This window comes from Rhinolophus sinicus, chromosome 17, assembly GCF_057876585.1.
Source record: "Rhinolophus sinicus isolate RSI-liver-muscle chromosome 17, RSI-T2T, whole genome shotgun sequence".
Classification (NCBI taxonomy): domain Eukaryota; kingdom Metazoa; phylum Chordata; class Mammalia; order Chiroptera; family Rhinolophidae; genus Rhinolophus; species Rhinolophus sinicus.
The window spans coordinates 183,592,450-183,611,335 of NC_142517.1; the positions used below are offsets into that span (position 1 = coordinate 183,592,450).

The following is an 18,886-nucleotide window of genomic DNA, read 5'->3' on the forward strand; positions in this document are numbered from 1 at the left end:
GGAATTGGAAGAATTTTTATGGTGTGGTGTGAGAATTTCGGGGACCCTGCCTTTAATCTTGTGATGCTTATTGTAAGAAATCAATAAATACCCACGATGACCCGATTCGGGGCTGCAGTCCCTTGAGGCAGCGAGTCCCTCCGTCCTCTGTGATTTAAATGTATTTGAGTCTCTGTCTCTTTATGATAGTTTAACCCTCGCCGCCTCCCTCGGCTTCCCACCGCCTGTGTTGTGCAGGTCGCATCACTGATTGGTTGTTATGAAACCACTCTGATTGGTTAGTATAGATGTAAATGAGGATATAGCTGTGTAGTGTTCCTATTGGAGGGCGCAGATATCAGCCCATTGGCCCAAATGTGATTTTATACGGGTAGTTTCAAAAGACAGGAGCAGTACAGGAAGCTGGCAGCTCAGCCTTTGGTTTTTTTCTGAAACCACAGTGCGTGAGTGGTCTCTGCCAGCATTCGCTGTTAGACTCTGATTATGAATTTGAGACCAGTTAACCAGGAGTCCTTCTTGGTGGGTGTGTTCCTTCTCCAAGGTCAATACTCTCTTGGTAGTCTTGCAACTTTCCTGTAAGTTTACATTTATTTCAAGTTAAATTTTTAAAAAATCACAAAGTAATAAATAAATGAAAACACAAATAGCTTTCACACTTGCTATTTATTATTATTCGTATACATCAGTAAAAAACACTAACAGTGTTTGTTCGTAGCGACAATCAGAACTCCTTTAAACAACCATTCTGGGTTCACAGCATGTTTTATGATCTTTATATCATAGAGGATATAAAGATAAAACAGTGGGTTGGCTGTGGCTAGGAGAATGTTTCAACTGAAGGGGACTCATTGGGGGCTGGTAAGTAAAGGGTCTCTGGCCTAACGCAGTGAATGTCAGCCCGCCCAACTTTTGTTCTGGAGAGGTGTGCGCGGAAGGCCACGTCGGTTAGTGCAACGTCCGCTTCCAGGCTTTCGGTTTCTTTTCCTCCCTTTTACTGCGTTTCTCAAGCTTCCGGGACAGTGAAGCCAGGCAGCTCGCTGCAGGAGGAAAGCCTCACGGTGGACCAGACGGTACGTGCAGGCACTTAATCCCGCCGCTCCGACCCTCCTCAGTCCTAGAGGTCTCATTGCAGGTTTCCGAGACTGTGTCGCCGCAGGGCCCGAGCGCCGCCTCTCCGGTCCCTCGCCGCAGCTCCCCGACCTGCAGTTTCCGGGAACTGGCCCTGGGCAGGGGCTGCCCGGCTAGGGTCGGGGATGCGGGGGTGGACCTTGTGACAGGTGACTCAGTTTAGTAGCTTCCTTAGATATGGTTTGCCCGCGAGCGCCCGCTGGGGCGGAGCCCCCGTCCCCGCACGCACCCCCGCACCCATCTCCTTGCCCCGCTCTCCTCGCACCCGGGATTCCCAAGAGGGCTGTAGAGGTTGCCCGGATCCCAGGTGCGGTCCGCGGTGCTCCCGGATCCACCGGGCCAAATAACCCTTAGCGGAAACAAGCTTCGGTGGCGGGTCGCGAGCATCCTGTAAACTTTGCTTAAGATCATCTTGAGAGTCACTCACTTCCTGGGGTGAACTGTTCAAAACATTTGGCAGTTTTCCTTTTAAAAAGTTGATGAAAAAGAGGACTTTTTCCTGCGCAATGTGTGTGCATACTCGCCTTTACCTGGCAGGGGCAGCCGCCTGGCGGGACATTTCACTCTCGCAATAACTTGGTGAAGTAAGTAGGGCAGGATATGTCTAAAAGCATTTTAATATAGTATATTTTGGCAAGTTGCAAGGAAAGCTTGCTGTGGGAAAGTCAGAATGACTGACTGATACATTTATAGAAAGCCTTAAAAAAAAACAATACTTGTTCCGGGCTCTCATCTCTTCCCCTCCAAGAGGATTAGGAAATAAATATATGGTGTTTTCAGATGTTGCCGGATGGTGACCGGATTTTAAAATGTTAACAGTGGATTGCAATAGAACAAAGGCCAGTGAAATTTAGACCAAGTTTTTGGTTCAAGGCAACAAGAAGTTCAAGGACGTTGAAGGTCTGGCGAATATTATTTGTTGACATTTTAAACTTGTTTACGCAACCGAGAGGTGGTGCCAGTAAGGTGACAGCATACTTGAAGCATTTTGAATAGGGACAAACCCGGATGGACGGATCTGCTTTCGATAGGAGATTCAGATTAAGAGGAACAGAATTTTTGGTATTTTCTGATTTGTGGTTCCTTTAATTTTACCAAAAATAGTCTCGTTGAGAGGAGCAAAATAACTTGGCTCAACTCCAACAAAACAAAAGACTCGAGCTTGGAAGGGAATTTTGAATGTGGCCAACAGACTTTTTATTTTAACCCTTGTTTTACTTAACAGCTTCTGAGTTGGAGGTCCTGATTAAAATGGCTTTTTCTAACGACTGTGTTTTACATTTTGTTTGTAACTGGCATTTGCACTTCCTTTAACTATCTTTACACCCTACTTTTCACCCGCTTTCTTAGGTGAATCCACCGGCAGGTCTGCAGGAACGGGGTGCCCTTTGTCCTCTGCCCCCTTGGGAGTCTTGTGCGACTGGGGGCGTTGGGAGGATAGTCGCGGGTAGTGTGTTGTTGTTTTTTAATAGCGGTGGCGGTAAGTATTGGAAGCAAAACGAAGGTGTTTTTGTTACTAGGACGCCCACCGGTCATGCACTCGCTCTGTGAGGTAGTGGGGCAAGCAGCGCCCACTCAGTTACCGCCCGTTGCCGGGAACTTCCCGGAGCTACACGTAGCCCCCTTGCCCGTCCAAGGGCGAGTTTACTCACCGAAGAGACAGGCGTGTGTGTGCACTGATGAAGTTTTTAAGGTTCGGGCGGAGGGTTCTCAAGCCTGAAGTGTCAGGTGAGCAGCGCGTCCCTGCAGGGGACTGACGCTACGTTCAGTTCGAGGAACTGACGCTACGTTCAGTTCCTCGTCCTGTTTGGAGAATTTACAACTCCGGTTTTTCCCAGTGGTGGGTCTGATCGTGTTCCGCATCGGTGGGGCGCCTTTGCAGGCGGAGATCCTGCTGGAAGAGCCGGCAGCTGCCCCGGCGTGAGTAGACCTAGAACCTTGTTTACTCCTCTTTTTCTTGTGCTGACGTCACCCTGGACTCTGGGGGGATCGGGGCACTGTCCCTCGATCCTGGTAGAAAAGGATTGAGTCGCTTTTAACCCTTTTGCGCTTCCTTGACCCTCGTAGGGACTCATTCACAGCGCTCCTAGTCACCCGGCGTGTAGCTTTTTAAATTTTCCGGATTGGACTCCAGTTGGTTATTTCTTCCTTGTAGGGCCCCAAAAGCTAACTCGCATTATGTACTGAAATGCCTCCTTTCCTTTAATTCAGGATAATCCTACCAATATTTATTTAGCTTCTCTGGGTCAGGCAGAGTTCTGGGTGTGAGAACATAGGGATAGATCTGAACTTGGTTCCTTCTGCGTGCTGGAAGCTCACAGAGTGGTTGGGGAGACCTACGCAGATAACTTGCCACGGACAGACTGGAATGGGAAGGTAGAAACCAGTTGGGCCAGACTGGGGAAATAATGGCAGGTCACAGAGCTGTCAACGTGTACTGACACGTGGTCCTTGCTTTCTTTACTATAAATCAGTGAGGTAAAAAAAACACTGTTATTGATATGCCCTATTCCTTTTACATTCAGCTCCTGTCGCCTCTAGGAAGACTTCACAACCCACCGTGGGTTCCTTTACTCTATGCTTGCATATAATATCTCAGTGGCTATCTTTGCACTTACCATAGGATTGCACTTCACAACACTGTATTGGCATACTTTTTCTTCAAAACCTTTCAGTCAAATTGTATTATAATTATCGGAGTTAAAATACATACAAAGTAAATAGAGAAAGCCCCTAGGAGTCCATTACCTAAGATAACCAAAGGTGGCTGTTTAGTGTCTTTTTCAGAAATGTATGCACTCAAATACAGTCTTTTAAATGTCTTTAAAATATATACATTTTTGCTTTATTTTGTATGGTGCTGTTTCTTCAATTGTATTTCAGAACTACTGTTTTGTGTGTTTTTTCTGTTAATACTCTGCTTTTCTCACATGTAGTTTCACTCTCCTCTGGCATCAGTGTTTCTAACGAAAGATTTTTTTTCTTCTAATGACTACTTTTCTTGTTTTTAAGAATGTGTGTACCAACAATTTACATTTCATGAATCTGCTTGTTCAGATGTCCAAATGTTTTTCCTCCCTCCTCAATTCTGCGTTTAGAGAAATAATTTCTTCTTTCATCCCATCCACATACAAATTTATGTAATATATAATATATACCTATATTCTTGAATCTTTACAGATAAAACTCTGCTTTCTTTTCCACACTTTGTACCTTGTTCTGTATATCTGTTTCTTTGATGGTCTCCACTTTAGGCCAGGTAAGCTCTTTTGGCTGCTTAAGTTGTCTTTATTTGACCACTTAAGTTCTTGTGCAAAACAGACAAAAAACTTCTTTGTTATTTTCCTCTTATTTTAGATATTGAGTTTTCATCTTTAGCAATTCAGTACTAATGAATGAACTAATCTCCACCAATTTGATACCTAATTTACTTGCATATTCAAGATATGCAGTGAACTCTTCAATTGGAGAAATTAACTCATTGTTATTTACATACCTCAGTTATACAATGTAATTGAAAAAATTCTTGTAGCTACTGGCTCCAAGGTTTCAAGTGTTTCCCAGCCTAATGACTTCCTTTAAACATCTGAATTTACAAGTAAGAACTAAAGCTTCTTTATCTACTTGTGAATTCTTAAATTTTTTTCTTTAAAAAAATTTTCAATTACAGTTGACATACATTGAATTTTTTCTTGAAATTCCTTTGGATCTTCCCTTTGGCATATATATATCTATATATATGTTTGTTCTTTTTAGTTGAGGCTTTCAAAAATAGTTTTTAAAGTCAATGATCTTTGTTTTAAAGAGTAGGCAAGAGACAGATATTGCTTAAACTCAGACAACTTGGCCTGTTTTGTTTTTTCCCCCAAGGATATTGAAGCCTCATAGTAAATTGATGAATGCAGTAAATGTCACACATTCTCTGACTTTTTCATAATAATGTGAGTGAATATAGCAATAGCTCATGGAAAATTAGCTGAGTATTAAACTTATAACATATCATGCAAGGTATTAGTAATTTTTTATTTTTTAATTGGGGAATACTGGGGAACAGTGTGTTTTTCCAGGGCCCATTAGCTTCAAGTCAAGTCGTTATCCTTCAGTCTAGTTGTAGAGGGCACAACTCACTGGCCCTTGTGGGAATCGAACTGGCAACCCTGTTGTTAAGAGCTCGTGCTCTAACCAACTAAGCCATCTGGCCGCCCTAAGGTATTAGTAATTTTGAGGATATAAAATTACTAATTAATAATCAGTAATTTTGAGATGGCAGTCCTATTTGAGAAAAAAATACTTTACATTTTAGGTACTTTTGAGTTTATTCTAGGAGAATTAATTACGTCTACAGAGGACTGGCCTGGAGGTTTGGCAAAAATGAAAACTTGGACACATAAACCTTACAGTTTTAGAAATTGTGATAAGTGCAAAAGATAAGTATCTAGCTAAAGGTATGGGGAGATGCACCTTTTGCTAAAAGGCTGGGATATGTCTAGTGCACTTGCCTAGAGACATTGTATTCTGCCTATTCAAGGTGAGGTCCTGCCAACTCCCTGGGTGCACTGCGTGTTCATATCTCAGTGGGGATTCCCAGATACCTGAAAGTTTTGCATGCTGCTTTCTGCAGCTGGCAAGACAGGCTTCTTTTCATTACCGCCCAGTTTTGTAGTGTTGTTGGGAAACTGTGGCTCGGTGGACCTGATCTTGCTTTCATGCTGTGCCATGCCTTGCTTCAGGTAGAGAAGCGTATAAAGAATGGAATATTAAGTATGTCCTTGGATTGGTTAAGGTATGATGGGAACTAGTCATGCTGGCTGCTATGTGGAAGGTTGTGGGAACTCGCTCCTGATAAAAGGCAAGGTCATCAGATGAGAAGTGGCACCAGTGGTTGGTGTTAAGATGGAAGGAAGCAGTGAAAGTGGAGCTGTTGTGAGGATGTTGGAAGAGCTGACCAAGGTCCTGTCAAAATAATTGCCAAGCAGCAGTAAGAGACCTACTGAGGTTGAAAAATCTCAAGTATGTGGTTTGATCTTTCTGCAGCCCTTCAGCATGACTTGATACTCTAGATGTATGAGTGCAGGAGGCTCACCATCGAGAATGGGATGCTGGGGTGACAACCATCCTGTTTTCCCAGCACTGAGGAATTTTCTGGGACACGGGACTTTTAGTGCTAAAACTGGAAAGTCCTGGCAAATCAGGACCAGTTGGTTACTCAAGGTATTGCAGAACTGGTGGTCAGGAGGCAAAAGGGCAAGCGAATTGAGGGTGTTGGCTAGAGAGTTTGTAGCATATGATCTAGGTCCAGTATGGGGAGAAAGGGAAGTGGGCTATTGGTAGCACCTTGTGAAACTCCGTTCATTTATTCATTCAACAAATACTAATTGAGTGTCTACTCTGAGTCAGGCACTGGGGTCTGCACAGAGGATTTAACTACAAAGAGGATACAAATGCCCTTATGGACTGTCCTTCTGTGGTGGATCGGGTCAGTGGGTGCTCAGACCCATTCTCACCTCTGTCCAGAGGGTGGAAAACTATAGACTATATTTCCCTGTGAGTTTAGTTCTGCCAGATAGGTGCATTCATGCAAGATTTATAAACAGAAGTGAAGTAGAGGCCAATAGCTGGCTGCTTTTCTTATTTTCTCTGCAGGCAAGCATGGTGGTGGTGATGTGGGGATTTGGGCAGCAGTGTTATGGTGTCCAGTCACCAGATTTGGAAGTGTTGGAGGCAAGTATGGTGGTGGGTGTGGGCCCCCTTCTGATCTCTGGGTCCCTGCCGTGCAGATGATCTTGAACTCAGCGCTCCCAGGGGCGGCCGCCTGATTCCTCACTGCCCTGGCTGAGACTCGTCTTTCTGGGAGCCCCAGGAATCTTTTTCAGAAGCCCAGCCAAGAGCCCCTACCTCTAGCCCTTGCATCAATTTTGTAAGCATCCATATTAAATGTATTTCTACTGAAAATACATAGAGTGGTTTCTGTTTCTAGAACATCCCTTCTGTTAGCTAGTGTTGTGGAAATTCATGTGGAAATTTAACTTAGGTCAGTTTTGTTTAATGTTTGAAATAATTGGTAACTGTCTCATGACTTCCACTCGAGAAATGAAACTGGAACTCGTTTTAGTTTTAATCTGGTGGTGACTAAAACAGATTTTATGTGGGTGTGGAAAAAAGGAGAGATGTAATTCATTAAGGTAAAATTTGACGGGGCAGGGAGAAAAGAAAAGGGGAATTCCTTAAAAATTAAAAAAAAAAATACAGATTTCAGTTTTGTCTGGCTAGAAATGAGTGTCTTAACATAGTGGGGTGAAACAAAACTAACAGAATGCTGATCACTCAGGAGGACTGGGAATTTGAAAGCAAGAAAGAAGAATTGGGCTTGGATAGCCCCTTTGTCACCTGAGTGAGGTGAAGCAAGTGACTTCAGAGGAGATGCTGAGTGGGGCAGCTCAAGCAGGGCAGGGCTGGTAAGTGGTGGCCACTGCCCTTTTACAGACCTCTAAAGAAGTCATTCCACCTGCCACCACCCCTGCAAATCCCCTTTATCCCCTCTTGACCTGTTCTTTGTGAGAATATCTCTGGGCTTACTTGTTCTAAGGTTTGTCTGTATCTACATCAAGGAAGGTCTAAAAGCATTTTGAATTCTGTGAGATAGTTTCTATGTAAGTGTGGTAGAGACAGAAACGAATTTTTCAGTTTAAAAACCTATAGGGTTTTCTTTTGACTGTTGTTTCCTAATTTTATTGTACTATGGTCAGAGAATGTGGGGCTCGGTATATTTATTTTGGTATCTGTGTACCTATTGCTTAGCTTATGAACTAAAATATAAATTCATCTGCATTTTTGTCTAGTTCCACTCATCCTGTAATGGAAACCAATTCAGTATTTATGATCACTGTGTTTTAATATTTTCACTACACACACACCCTGAACAATACATAGTATTATTTTTAACACTTAGGATTTTAATGTATGCTTTAGCAACTTGTTTTTCCCTAGGCAAAAATATTTGTTTTGTTGTTTTGCTTTTTGCTTGTTTGTAAAATTCATGTAGTTCTCGTTCATTCATTCTCAGGGCTGTATAGTATTTCATTAAAGGCCTATAACATTTTATTCAATCTTTGCTTGATAGCGTTTTAGATAGTTTCCATTTTTTTGCTATAATATCTATTGATGCTAGGAACATTGTGTATGTGTTTTGGTATACCCATCTGAGTTTTTTTTTTTTTAAAGGCTATTTACTTAGGAATGAAATTTTCGTGTCATGGAGTAATACACGTTTTTATCTTTACTAGATATTGCCAAATTGTTTTTCAAAGTAGCTGGACCAATTTATAATTCCTCTAGCAATGTATAAGATTTCATATTTCTCTGTGTTTTCTATAACATTTGGTAACAAATACTAGCATTTGACCAATGTGAAATGATAATATCTCATTGTAGTTTAAATTTGCATTTCTGACTACTGTTGTGACTTGAACATATTTTCATATGATTAGTGGCTATTTGGGAGGTTCTTGTAGATTTTCTTCTAGAATTTTGTGTCTTGGACTTTGGTACACGTGGAGTATGGTATGAGGAAAGAATCCCAGTTTCCTCCCTGTATACATGGATAACCAGTTCCAGCACTGTTTCTGGATGTTTCCGTCCTTTCCCTATTCATTTACAGGGCCCCCTCGGTCATCTGGGTGTAGACTGATTTCTGAGCTGTCACCTGTGTATTTGTTGTTTTGTTACTTATCCCTGTGCCATATTACTATGTATTTGTATTAAATCCCGATATCTAGAAGTTGGTTTGGGTTTAAAAGACACCCCAACAAAATAGTGAGTATTTGGATCCTAACCCTACCTCTCCCTTCCATACTCCCCGTTCTTAAGTGCCTATCACCTCTGGCCACAGTTAACTGCCCCCAACACTATCCCACCACATACACACTGGTATTTTGCTGCATCCTGTTGACCTGGCTCAACACAGGGTCTGTAATTTTCCTTCTGCAGTTTTCTCTGAATATGCCAGATGCTACCACTGAGTAATTTGGATTTTGCTGCCAAACTATACCTCCATTAGTACAGGGAAGACAGCATGCCAGTTCTTTTGCTTAGTGTACATGACTGGCAGAAAGTAGTCTTGAGAATAATGGATGGAGAAAATGAACTGAGCAGATAATGTTTTTTTAAAATGACTGTTGATGACATTGTTATATCACTGATAATTATGAATTACAAAAGTTAGATGATGGTTTTTAGGGAGTTGAACGTTTCATTTCTCGTAGTTCAATTTGTTTTTTTCAGATATGTCTGGTGACTTTGGATAATATCTCATTTGGTTCTCTTATGTTTAATTATCTCTTATTTCATACTTTCTAGTGTATATAAATATTTTATAGGTTAATTTGTAATAACAACTACGAACAATACTGTGACTTTTAGTGAATAGAAAAAGAACTTGACCTCGTTTTGTGGAAACTAATGACTACATTAAAGTCCTGTTAGCCTGTGAGTGGAGCATAGGTTTAAGCTTTCTGGAACATGTAAAATTAGTATTCAGCTTTCAGATAAAAAATAAATAAATAAAGTAGTCTGAGTACCAGTTATTTTTAACTTTCATTAAGCAATAAATCATGTACTTTCATTACTCTAGTTATTCACAAACAGCCATACTTAAGGGAATTTTGGAGGAATGGGCATGGGATTGGCATAGACACACCAAGACTCATTAACACACACTCTGGATAAAATGTCTATTTTTATGAAGAGCTCACCCATTTAGACTGGTTGTGGGAGGCCAGTGTAAAAGGTACGAATGCATGGTGTGTTTTAAAATAAAATATTTAAACTTTTTTAAGAAATAAAATAAAATTGAAAATGAATGGAATATTATTACTTTCAGGCACTGAAATACTTATTAATATTTTCATTGGTGGGGAACTCTAGGAAAATTGTGCTTCCTCTAAGAATCTGTTCTATTTTTCTTCTCTTGAACAGCAAGCACTACATATTTAACGTCCCTTAATCCCCTTTTTGCTTTGACTGCCAGGAAGTTTAGGGACAAATTCACAGCCTGTTAAAATTTGTTTAGGCCTTTCTGGCCTGCATATTTGCATTGTGTTCTCCCTCTCTCCACTCCATTTTTGACTTTCTAACCTAAATTTTCCCCTTGTTCTCATATAAAATTTTTTTCTACTTATGTGTTTTTATTGCAAGATGCCTCAAATCTTTTATGAACTGAGATTGTATATAAGTAAAATAGGTTATTTATATATAAAATAGATTCAGTGTTCATTTTATTAAATATAGTTAGGTAAATATGTAAATATACTTGTATGCAAATACACAGCAACAGTTAGCAACTTGCCTTTGGGTTGTGTTTCCAATTGTTTGTTGCTATGGTGAGCTTTTAACCTGAAATGTTCTCTGACAGAAACAGACAAAGTACTCTCACAGAACAACACAAAAACTTCTTTAATGTGAAATTTAGATATGAAACTTTAGAATGAACAGTGATTGCCATCTGCAACTTAATTTTTAAGAGAAAATAGGTTGAGTTCCAAGGGAAGAAGTTAAGAATACACCCATGGCATGACCTCCCTACCACTCCCACCCAGTCCCATCCCAGGATGGGGCTCTTTTCCCACATCTCCTGTGCTACATCCTTCCTTCAGCTGATACCATCAGGAACTCTAGTGATAATTGATGCCCTGCCACAGTATATCGAGAGTCAGGGGCCTCTGGCACTTCCATGGGGGGCTCCTGGTCTGAAGAGGTGATCAAAACTTGACAATGTTCAGCTGTGGTGACAGATTCTAAGAGCATTCATGATGAATCTGAAAAAGTCCTGTGACTTTGGGAGGATGGTAGTGAAGATTTATGCTTACAGGGGTGAATGAGGGATTTTAAAGAAGGAGAAAGACTGGAAAAAAGGGGAGGGGTAGGAATAGATGCCTCTTGTCTACCATCATTTTTGATACCCCACAGAGGGTACCTTTTGCCAAGACCCGTATTTATTCAAGCCAAAGGTCAAGAGTGAGGTCACCGAAAGAGGGAGTTAACACTGTGACACACGTTTTTCTGGTCCAGTGCTCAGTCATGGGGCTTTTTCCTCTCCTCCCATTAATGTCATTCATTTGTCACTTAGTGACTAACCCCTTGTGTCATTTCCACCTTACTGTGTATGTCCTGATAAAGCATGTGGGGTCTTTTTGGGAATAATTTGTCTGTAGTTTCATTTTCTTTAAAATGTAAGTTATCTTCTTTGTCTGTCTTGGTTTTGGGATCAGTTGCTTTGTTACTGAGGACCACTTTCTGTAGACTTAACAATATGAATTTAATGTGCTAGGTTCAAGAAACCAGCAAGAAAGGAAGAAACTATACTTTGCATAAGCATAAGTTACTTTGATAAGAGGATTTTAAAAAATTCCCTTTTAACCACAGCACGCCTCCATTGGAAAGGATTCTGAAAGAAATGAAGAAAACCATCAGAAATGAAGTCAGTTGCCTCGTGGCCTTCTGTTGACTGGATTAGAGTCTTACTATTAGAGTTCTCTGCAACGACACTCTACAGCATGACTGCTGAGGTCATCAATCAGGTCGATGAGGCACTTGATGAAGATGAGAAGGAGATGCTTCTTTTTTTGTGCCGGGACATTGCTGCAGATGTGACTCCACTTAATGCCAGGGACCTTTTGGATATTTTAAGTGAGAGAGGAATGCTGTCTCTCATGGATTTGGCTGAGCTTCTCTACAGAGTGAGGCGGTTCGACTTGCTCAAACGGATCTTGAAGATGGACAAAATGACAGTGGAGGCCCACCTGCGCAGGCACCCTCATCTTATTTCGGACTATAGGTAATTCAGGAGCTCTTTCTGAGGCTGACAGGGAATGAGGTGGTTTAGACTTCTGAATGAGAGAAACAAAGACAGTAAGAAAAGCAGCCTCATTATTTTCTCTATCCACTGATCCAACTGCTGTAGATGTTACTTTATTCCTTTGAACTTTAGATTGAGTTTGTTTAAAGTAATTGGGTAGAAGATCATAGTGAAAGTGGAAAGGATGGATGGTATGTGTTTGCCTAATAGATAGAGTGAGAGAGATAGAAATGATTAAGAGCTAGTAATTCTTGCCAGCCTCTGACTGTGAAATCAGCTGTGGTCTTCTCTACCTTGATTTTCTGTGACGTCAGACCGTGGCAATTTTTGATACTGAGAAAGGAAATAAGTTTGACAAATGATCTCTGTAGAACTCTGTGTGATCCTTCTTGAATCCCCGCTGGTCTTTCCTGCAGAGGAAGCCAGTGGGATGCATTTCCTTTCTGTGAGGTCCCTGCTCCCGTAGGCCGTGGGGAGCTCAGATTGAACCTCTCTTCAATTAACCACTTCTAGCCCCCTTCAGTTCAGAGAGCATGTCCGCTGGAGTCCCCTTTAGTTCAGACAGCCTTTAAGTTATTCCTTCCTCCTGTTCACATCGTACTCTCTTGGAGGTTCTGGAGTGCACAGAAACCACCAGAAAGGCTGTTTCTGGGGAATCGAAGACTACTTGTAATCTTAAATTAGCAGTTCCTTTTCTCCAGACGACCAGCCTTTAGTTATGTCAGTAATTATATTTGGAGATGATATGTATTATTAAAAACTGTATTAAAGAGAGTTGAAAGCAGTGTGGGCCTTGAAAAGTGCCTGAGACTTGAGGTCTGAAGGCCTGTTTCAAGCCTCAGAACTGTCAATTACAGGCTTTGTAGGCTGAGCCAGCCACCAACATTGGTTGAGCCTTCATTTTCCTACTTGTGAAGCTAAGAATAATAATACCCGATCTCACAAGTTTGTTTGTGAGGATCAATTGTGCTAATTTAAGTAATTGTGCTAATTGAACATGTGAAGTACTTTTTAACACTGTGAAACACTCTACAAATGTAACTGTGTTGTTGCTGATCTTTTTCCACCTCTCCAACCATTATATAACATCAGTAATCTTAAAACATTTTGGAGAGGCACGACTGGGTTTTGGTGAATAAGTTATGGCACTCTCTCCATCTCCTGTTCCCTAGCTATGGTAAGTGGAGGCAGTTTCTCAGGGCCTCTGAGCAGAAAGGCCTGGCAGTGGGAGGGGAGTGGTAGATTATTCACCTGTTCAGTGGGCTTTTTTGTGGTTTGGGACATGCCAGTGTTTGGGGAGCGCTAGAGCAAAACGAATGAAGACTTTCATCCTCAAGACTCCATGAGAGTCTGATTGGGAAAATGGCCCTCTAAGCCGTGATGACAATGTCAGGGTAATAATGCTCACCTTATTATGTCCCGGGAGCTCCGTTAAAGCGTGATGATAGCTCCAACTGGAGCAGAGGTGACTGAGTCAGGAGGGGCTTTCTAGACCAAGACATCTATGGTCATAGTTCCCAAGCTCTAGGTGCCTTTTTCCCTTTGAGTTCTCAAGCGGGCTGGGATATCTGGGGTGTTACTTTGCTTTAGAATCTTGTGACTCAAAGTATCACCATCAGATCAGAATCTCCTGGAAGCTTGTTAAACAGAGAAGACAAGATGACTTTGAATTCTATTTCTGTCTCCATCGTAGTCATTCATGTACCTCACTTATTTCATTGTAACTTCTGGGGATGCTAGGAGATTCTTTAGGGACTTTTTTATTCTCTGGGTTGTTTTCAGAGCAGTTAGTTGGAAAGAGAAGTACCATTTCCTATTGAAAACTGGGGAAAAGATGAGTTTCCTCTTTGAGTTCCTCTTAAGAGCTCTTCCTGGGGTGATGTAGGCTTTCTGTCTCGTGACGGGGGCACATTCAGATAGGGGTAAGAACTACTCTTTTAACCAGTTATTGGCACAGAGGATGCATGGGCTCTTGGTGTTCTCACTGGGACTAGTATCGGAATTTACTAAAGCAACTTGTCTGTTTTACAGGGTGCTGATGACCGAAATTGGTGAAGATTTGGATAAAACTGATATGTCCTCATTACTTTTTCTCATGAGAGATCATATGGGCCGAGGCAAGATAACCAAGGATAAGGTGAGTTTTCTTTGTCTTGGTTCATGATCCTAAGAACCTATCAGAAGTTGGAAGATGCTTTATGGTGTGAAGAGAGGGAAGCAAGCACTTGATCAGGGGGACCCTGTGGGGACAGAGCCAGGAGTGCAGTTTCTAGGCTCTCGGCCTCACATGGAAAGGTGCTGGCTCTGGTAGTAAATGGCCATCAACTGTGATTGGGTGGCCATCAGCTGTGGCTAGTTGGCCATGAGCTGTAACCAGTGAGCCATTGGCCACTAATATAACTGCTGTGGCTACGCTAGCAGAAATTGGGGGCTAGCAAGAAGATGGTGGCTCAGCTAGCAAGCGGCTGAGTGTGGATTGCGGATAGTGTGGCTCCTGCTTCCTGTGTCTCCAACCCAGCCACCAGCGAGAATATAGTGGTATGACTCCCCTATTTATGGCTCCGTGGGTGTTCCTTTTTGGCCTAGCCACATCCTGCGTTCTTATGTGGGGAGCGGGGCCAGAGACTCCGCATGCCACCCTGCGTGACAGACCTGCTGGGGATGAAGGTGGGAACTGAGAAGAGTGTGGATTTTTAAAATAATAATATTGATGGGAAGAAAATTGATTTATGAATTGAGAGGAAATGCAGTGATATCTTTTGGTGTGGCCCAGGGTGTTTCTTTCATCCTCGTATTTTTTTCCTTTGTTTTTGTAAAATTCATAGACCTGCCTTACACATCAGTTTTTCTCCCTGGTTTGACAGATCATCTGGGAGGGTTAGGCAGTTCCATCTGTTCGTGCTGAGTAGAAACAGGTGGGAAGTGCTAGTCCACGCTCGTCTTGCTCTCCTTGTTCCTCTCTTTCTCCTCAGATAGCTCGAGATCAGTGTGGAGTCATTAGGCTGCATGTGGAGATGGGCTGTGGGGAGATCCTTGTGGTTGATATATCTGGGGAATGGCAGAAGTTGAGATCAGGGGTTGAAAACTAGGTAGGGGTGAAGAAGTCAGGGATTCAGGGATGTTGTGATTGCTGGAAAAGTATTTAAATTCCAGCTAACCCTATAGTACTGCTGACCTAAGGACAAGCCAGGAAGAGCTCAAGCCTCTAGTATATGGAAATATGTCCTTAAAAGACCTGCGTCTGAGGACTCGGGTAAGTCATGGCTTGAGGATTTCCTCGTTTCTCAATGATTGTAGTTTCTGAAATCTGGGAATACAGGGTGACTGTATTACTCCCACCATCAAATGCAAAATGGGAAGGGAAATGAAAAAATAGAACTTTTTTTGGGTGTCCCCCAATCAGTCACTTTCCCTCTCAATCGTGTATATAGGTTTAATTAGGATTATTATGTTTAAAAGTAAAGATAGCATTTCAGTAACCACATGTTAAACAGAAGGTAAATGAAATCAAAAGCAATGCCTGTATCTGAAATATAGTTCTTTCCCAATCTCTGTGGTTCAGGGTAATTGACTAGCAAAATGCCCTAACCTTGTAATTTTGCTACCTCATAATCCCGAGTCAGAATAAGTCGGAATGCCTAGCAATGTTTTCAGAACTTCGAAACTGTATCATTGGGATTTGTCTACTTCTCCCCAGCTACCTACTCTCCTCCTTTTTCAGGAAAGCCATTAGTTTTTCAGTATAACGCCAGCCTGACTTTTTGGAAGAGAATAAACTCAGGAGAATTTTACTGTATTTTTAGGGCCTGCTTTCTCCCCATACTCCTAATGACACAAAATGGCCCAACTTAGGTACAGGTTGGCCACCAAAAGACTTACCACTACCTCTTTGCTGAGTAAAATCCAGGAGAGTAATTTGCAGCTGGCCTTGGAGGGACTATAAAACAGAGAGGTCTGGGTTAGGATCACCGAAGGTCTGAAGGGGCTCCTCCTGTTGCCTTTTCTTGCTGTTATAAATCACACGGCCTGAGGTTTGCATTTGGGATTTAACAGTCAGCCCTACTTACATTTGTTTCTTGTTGGTGGTTCTCTTAGAGCTTCTTGGATCTTGTGATGGATTTGGAGAAACTAAATCTGGTTGCTCCAGATCAACTGGATTTATTAGAAAAATGCCTAAAGAACATCCACAGAATAGACCTGAAGACAAAAATCCAGAAATACAAGCAGTCTGGTAAGCAGAATTTTGGCCTCTCAGTGGTCTAAGGAAAATACCCTGTGCATAGTAAGTTTGGTTGGTAAAAATTCATTTGTTGGGTGTGTGGATGGAATGGAACCTGAATGTCCACAGCTCCCACTAGACTGTAATTAGAGATCATATCTCTTTGTATCCTTTATCTCCCAGATCTGCTGACTTCACCCCACACACATGACCACAGAGTGTTGGCCCTTGGCAACATGCCGCTAAGTGGTTCTTAACACTCCCACCTTCAGGAAATAGTCTCCACCCCCATTTTCTGCACCAGGTGGAGGTGCTGTGGGCATTCAGTTCTTTTGAATATATGCTGAACCCTGTTGCCTCGTTCCAGTGTTGGCCTGACCACCATCTAACTCTGGGTGGCATCTTAGCACTGAGCTTCTATAGCTGCCCTGCATGTGTTCTGAGTTTCACAAAATCTGCACATGGAAAAGGGTATCTTTTCTGCTGATAACCCCTCCCTCCGAAAAGGGGACCAGATTCCAACTGTCCTTCCTGCCCCATCATCTTTTAGATTTAGCCTCAGCTTGGGCTCTGTTAGCAGTCCACTGCCATCAGAGTCACAGTGTGAAGGGCATGGCTGAGACCCAGTAATCTACAGACATCTCCGTCACTACCGCCCCCCACTTCCCCACATAGACACCTAAATGACTCATAAAAGGTCAAGTACAAGAGTAGAATTTTCAATCCATTCTTAATGATGCTGGTGGAAGAGTCATCTGATCTGGTATTTTTAATTAAGTAAGGTGGCGGGAAAGTTTTGGGTATTTTGAAAGATGATTGACTCTGGACTGAGCCATTATTGAAGATTCATTTGATAATAATTGGATAATCTTAATTCAGTACCTCTCTTCTGCTTACAGCTCAAGGAGCAGGAACAAGTTATATCAATGCTCTCCAGGCATCTCTCCCAAACTTGAGCCTTAAGGATCCTTCATATAACTTAAGAGTAAGTCTGGAGCAAACGTGTGGAATTCCAGCATGAAATAACTTTGATTCAGAACTTTGATTAAAAATATACGTATTCTCACATACACCTTTTATAATATCTGAAAAAAAATTGTAATAGAAATGTGCATTTCTCTTTAAAATATATATAACTTCTTATGGTTACAAAGCTAATATGTGTTTATTGAGATAATTTGGAAAATACAGAGAAATACAAAAGAGGGAAAATAGATCACCTCTACCCTACCTCTCAAAGATAACCATTGTTAATATTTCGTTATATTCCTTTCTAGTCTTTTTTCTTTTTGCGTGTGTATTATATGTACAGTTGAACATTTTTTTCATTGTTCATTTGTTCCTTTGAAAATTTAGCATTTTAAATAAAAATTAGGTCAGACATGCCCATGGAGAAAATAATTCAAAATGTACTAAAATAATTTTTAAAGTGTGTTTCGTCCTACCCTACGTCCTTCTCCCAGAGGCAGCTATAATTAACTATTTTCTTCTCTAACCATCCAGAGATAGTCTATGCACATATTATATTTGATTTTTGTTTATTTCTTTTGTACAAATGGTAGCACACTGTGCATGCCCGTTGTCCTGCTCTGAGAATTCTTGGAAATTATTCTGTATGAATCCAATGAAACTACCTCCATTTAATCATTGTTTTAAATAATTGAACATGGTTCTGCTTTCTAGATGTATAACAAGATGTTTAGCCTTTCCTTGTCTATGTGTATCTAGATTGTTTTCAGTCTTTTGTTATTAAAAATAGTGCTAAAATAAATATCTTTGTATTTACCTCTCTGAGCATTTGCTTTTTACAGTGTTTATTAATGATTTCAGCAAAATGTTTTTGTTATCGAGAGACGTTATTGATTTGTGAACATAAATATCACATAATCACTTATGGTTGTTGTGTTAGTAGATGGTGCAAAGTATCCTCAGAATTATTCTTGGGTTAGTTTTTTGTCTCAAGAAGGTAATCTTAGTGTAATCTCATCCTTATTGCTATATAAAGATATGTGGAATTTGTAGTAAGGACTTACACCACAGTGCAATTTCATGGTTAAATTATAAACACTTTCATAAAAGTATGTGATGGAAACATTAACTACCCCTATAATATAGTTTCATGAGGAACCTGAGCTGTAAGAGATACCACTGAGCAATAGAATTTCCGAGCAAAAATGGATGTTAAGGATTATATTGTCCAACCCCCTCATTGAACACAGGGAACCTTAGTCCTAAAGAACATTAAGTATTTGCCACCTCCAACTATCACCAGTCCCTGCTTTTTCCTCTATACCATGGCATGCCATAGCTTAGATACATCTATCATTTTTCAAGAATCAACTGTTTCTTTTGTCCTTCTGAATCTCTGTGATACCAAATCATGAGACAAACTGATTTAGGATAGAGATACAGATTTTCTGAGCTTTCACTGCTATTGTCTAATATGAATTATACTGCCATTCTTAGTTAAAAGCCTGCAATATTTTTACTATTGCCTTTCTGTTTTGTTAATGAAAGTAATGGTATTCATTGTCTATGTAGCCCGTTGGGAACCGACATGCTCTCTGTGTAAACTTCTTACATTTGCTATATCAATCTGTGACCCTCATCATTCATTCATTAAGTATGAATTCAGTGAATTTCTCACAAAATTTAAGAGCCAAATACCTGGATGTAAACTCATACAA

The 18,886-nt window shown here is 41.1% G+C and overlaps 1 protein-coding gene across 7 annotated transcripts in view; it reads left to right on the top strand.

The window, feature by feature from the left end:
* The first annotated feature begins 418 nt into the window (after window positions 1–418).
* Window positions 419–18,886, top strand: part of CFLAR (CASP8 and FADD like apoptosis regulator) — a 37,378-nt gene continuing 18,910 nt past the window's right edge. The window contains exons 1-6 of one of the 7 annotated variants that reach the window (XM_074339935.2): window positions 646–1,070; window positions 3,654–3,688; window positions 11,548–11,959; window positions 14,012–14,117; window positions 16,076–16,211; window positions 17,099–17,184. In XM_074339935.2, the coding sequence (XP_074196036.1) occupies window positions 11,598–11,959; window positions 14,012–14,117; window positions 16,076–16,211; window positions 17,099–17,184 (690 nt within the window). In that variant the 5' untranslated portion in view covers window positions 646–1,070; window positions 3,654–3,688; window positions 11,548–11,597. Of the gene's footprint in view, window positions 576–645; window positions 1,071–2,210; window positions 3,049–3,653; window positions 3,689–11,452; window positions 11,960–14,011; window positions 14,118–16,075; window positions 16,212–17,098; window positions 17,185–18,886 lie in introns of those variants that run through there. The other 6 variants (XM_074339912.2, XM_074339916.2, XM_019726782.3 and 3 more) reach the window with 6 other exon arrangements.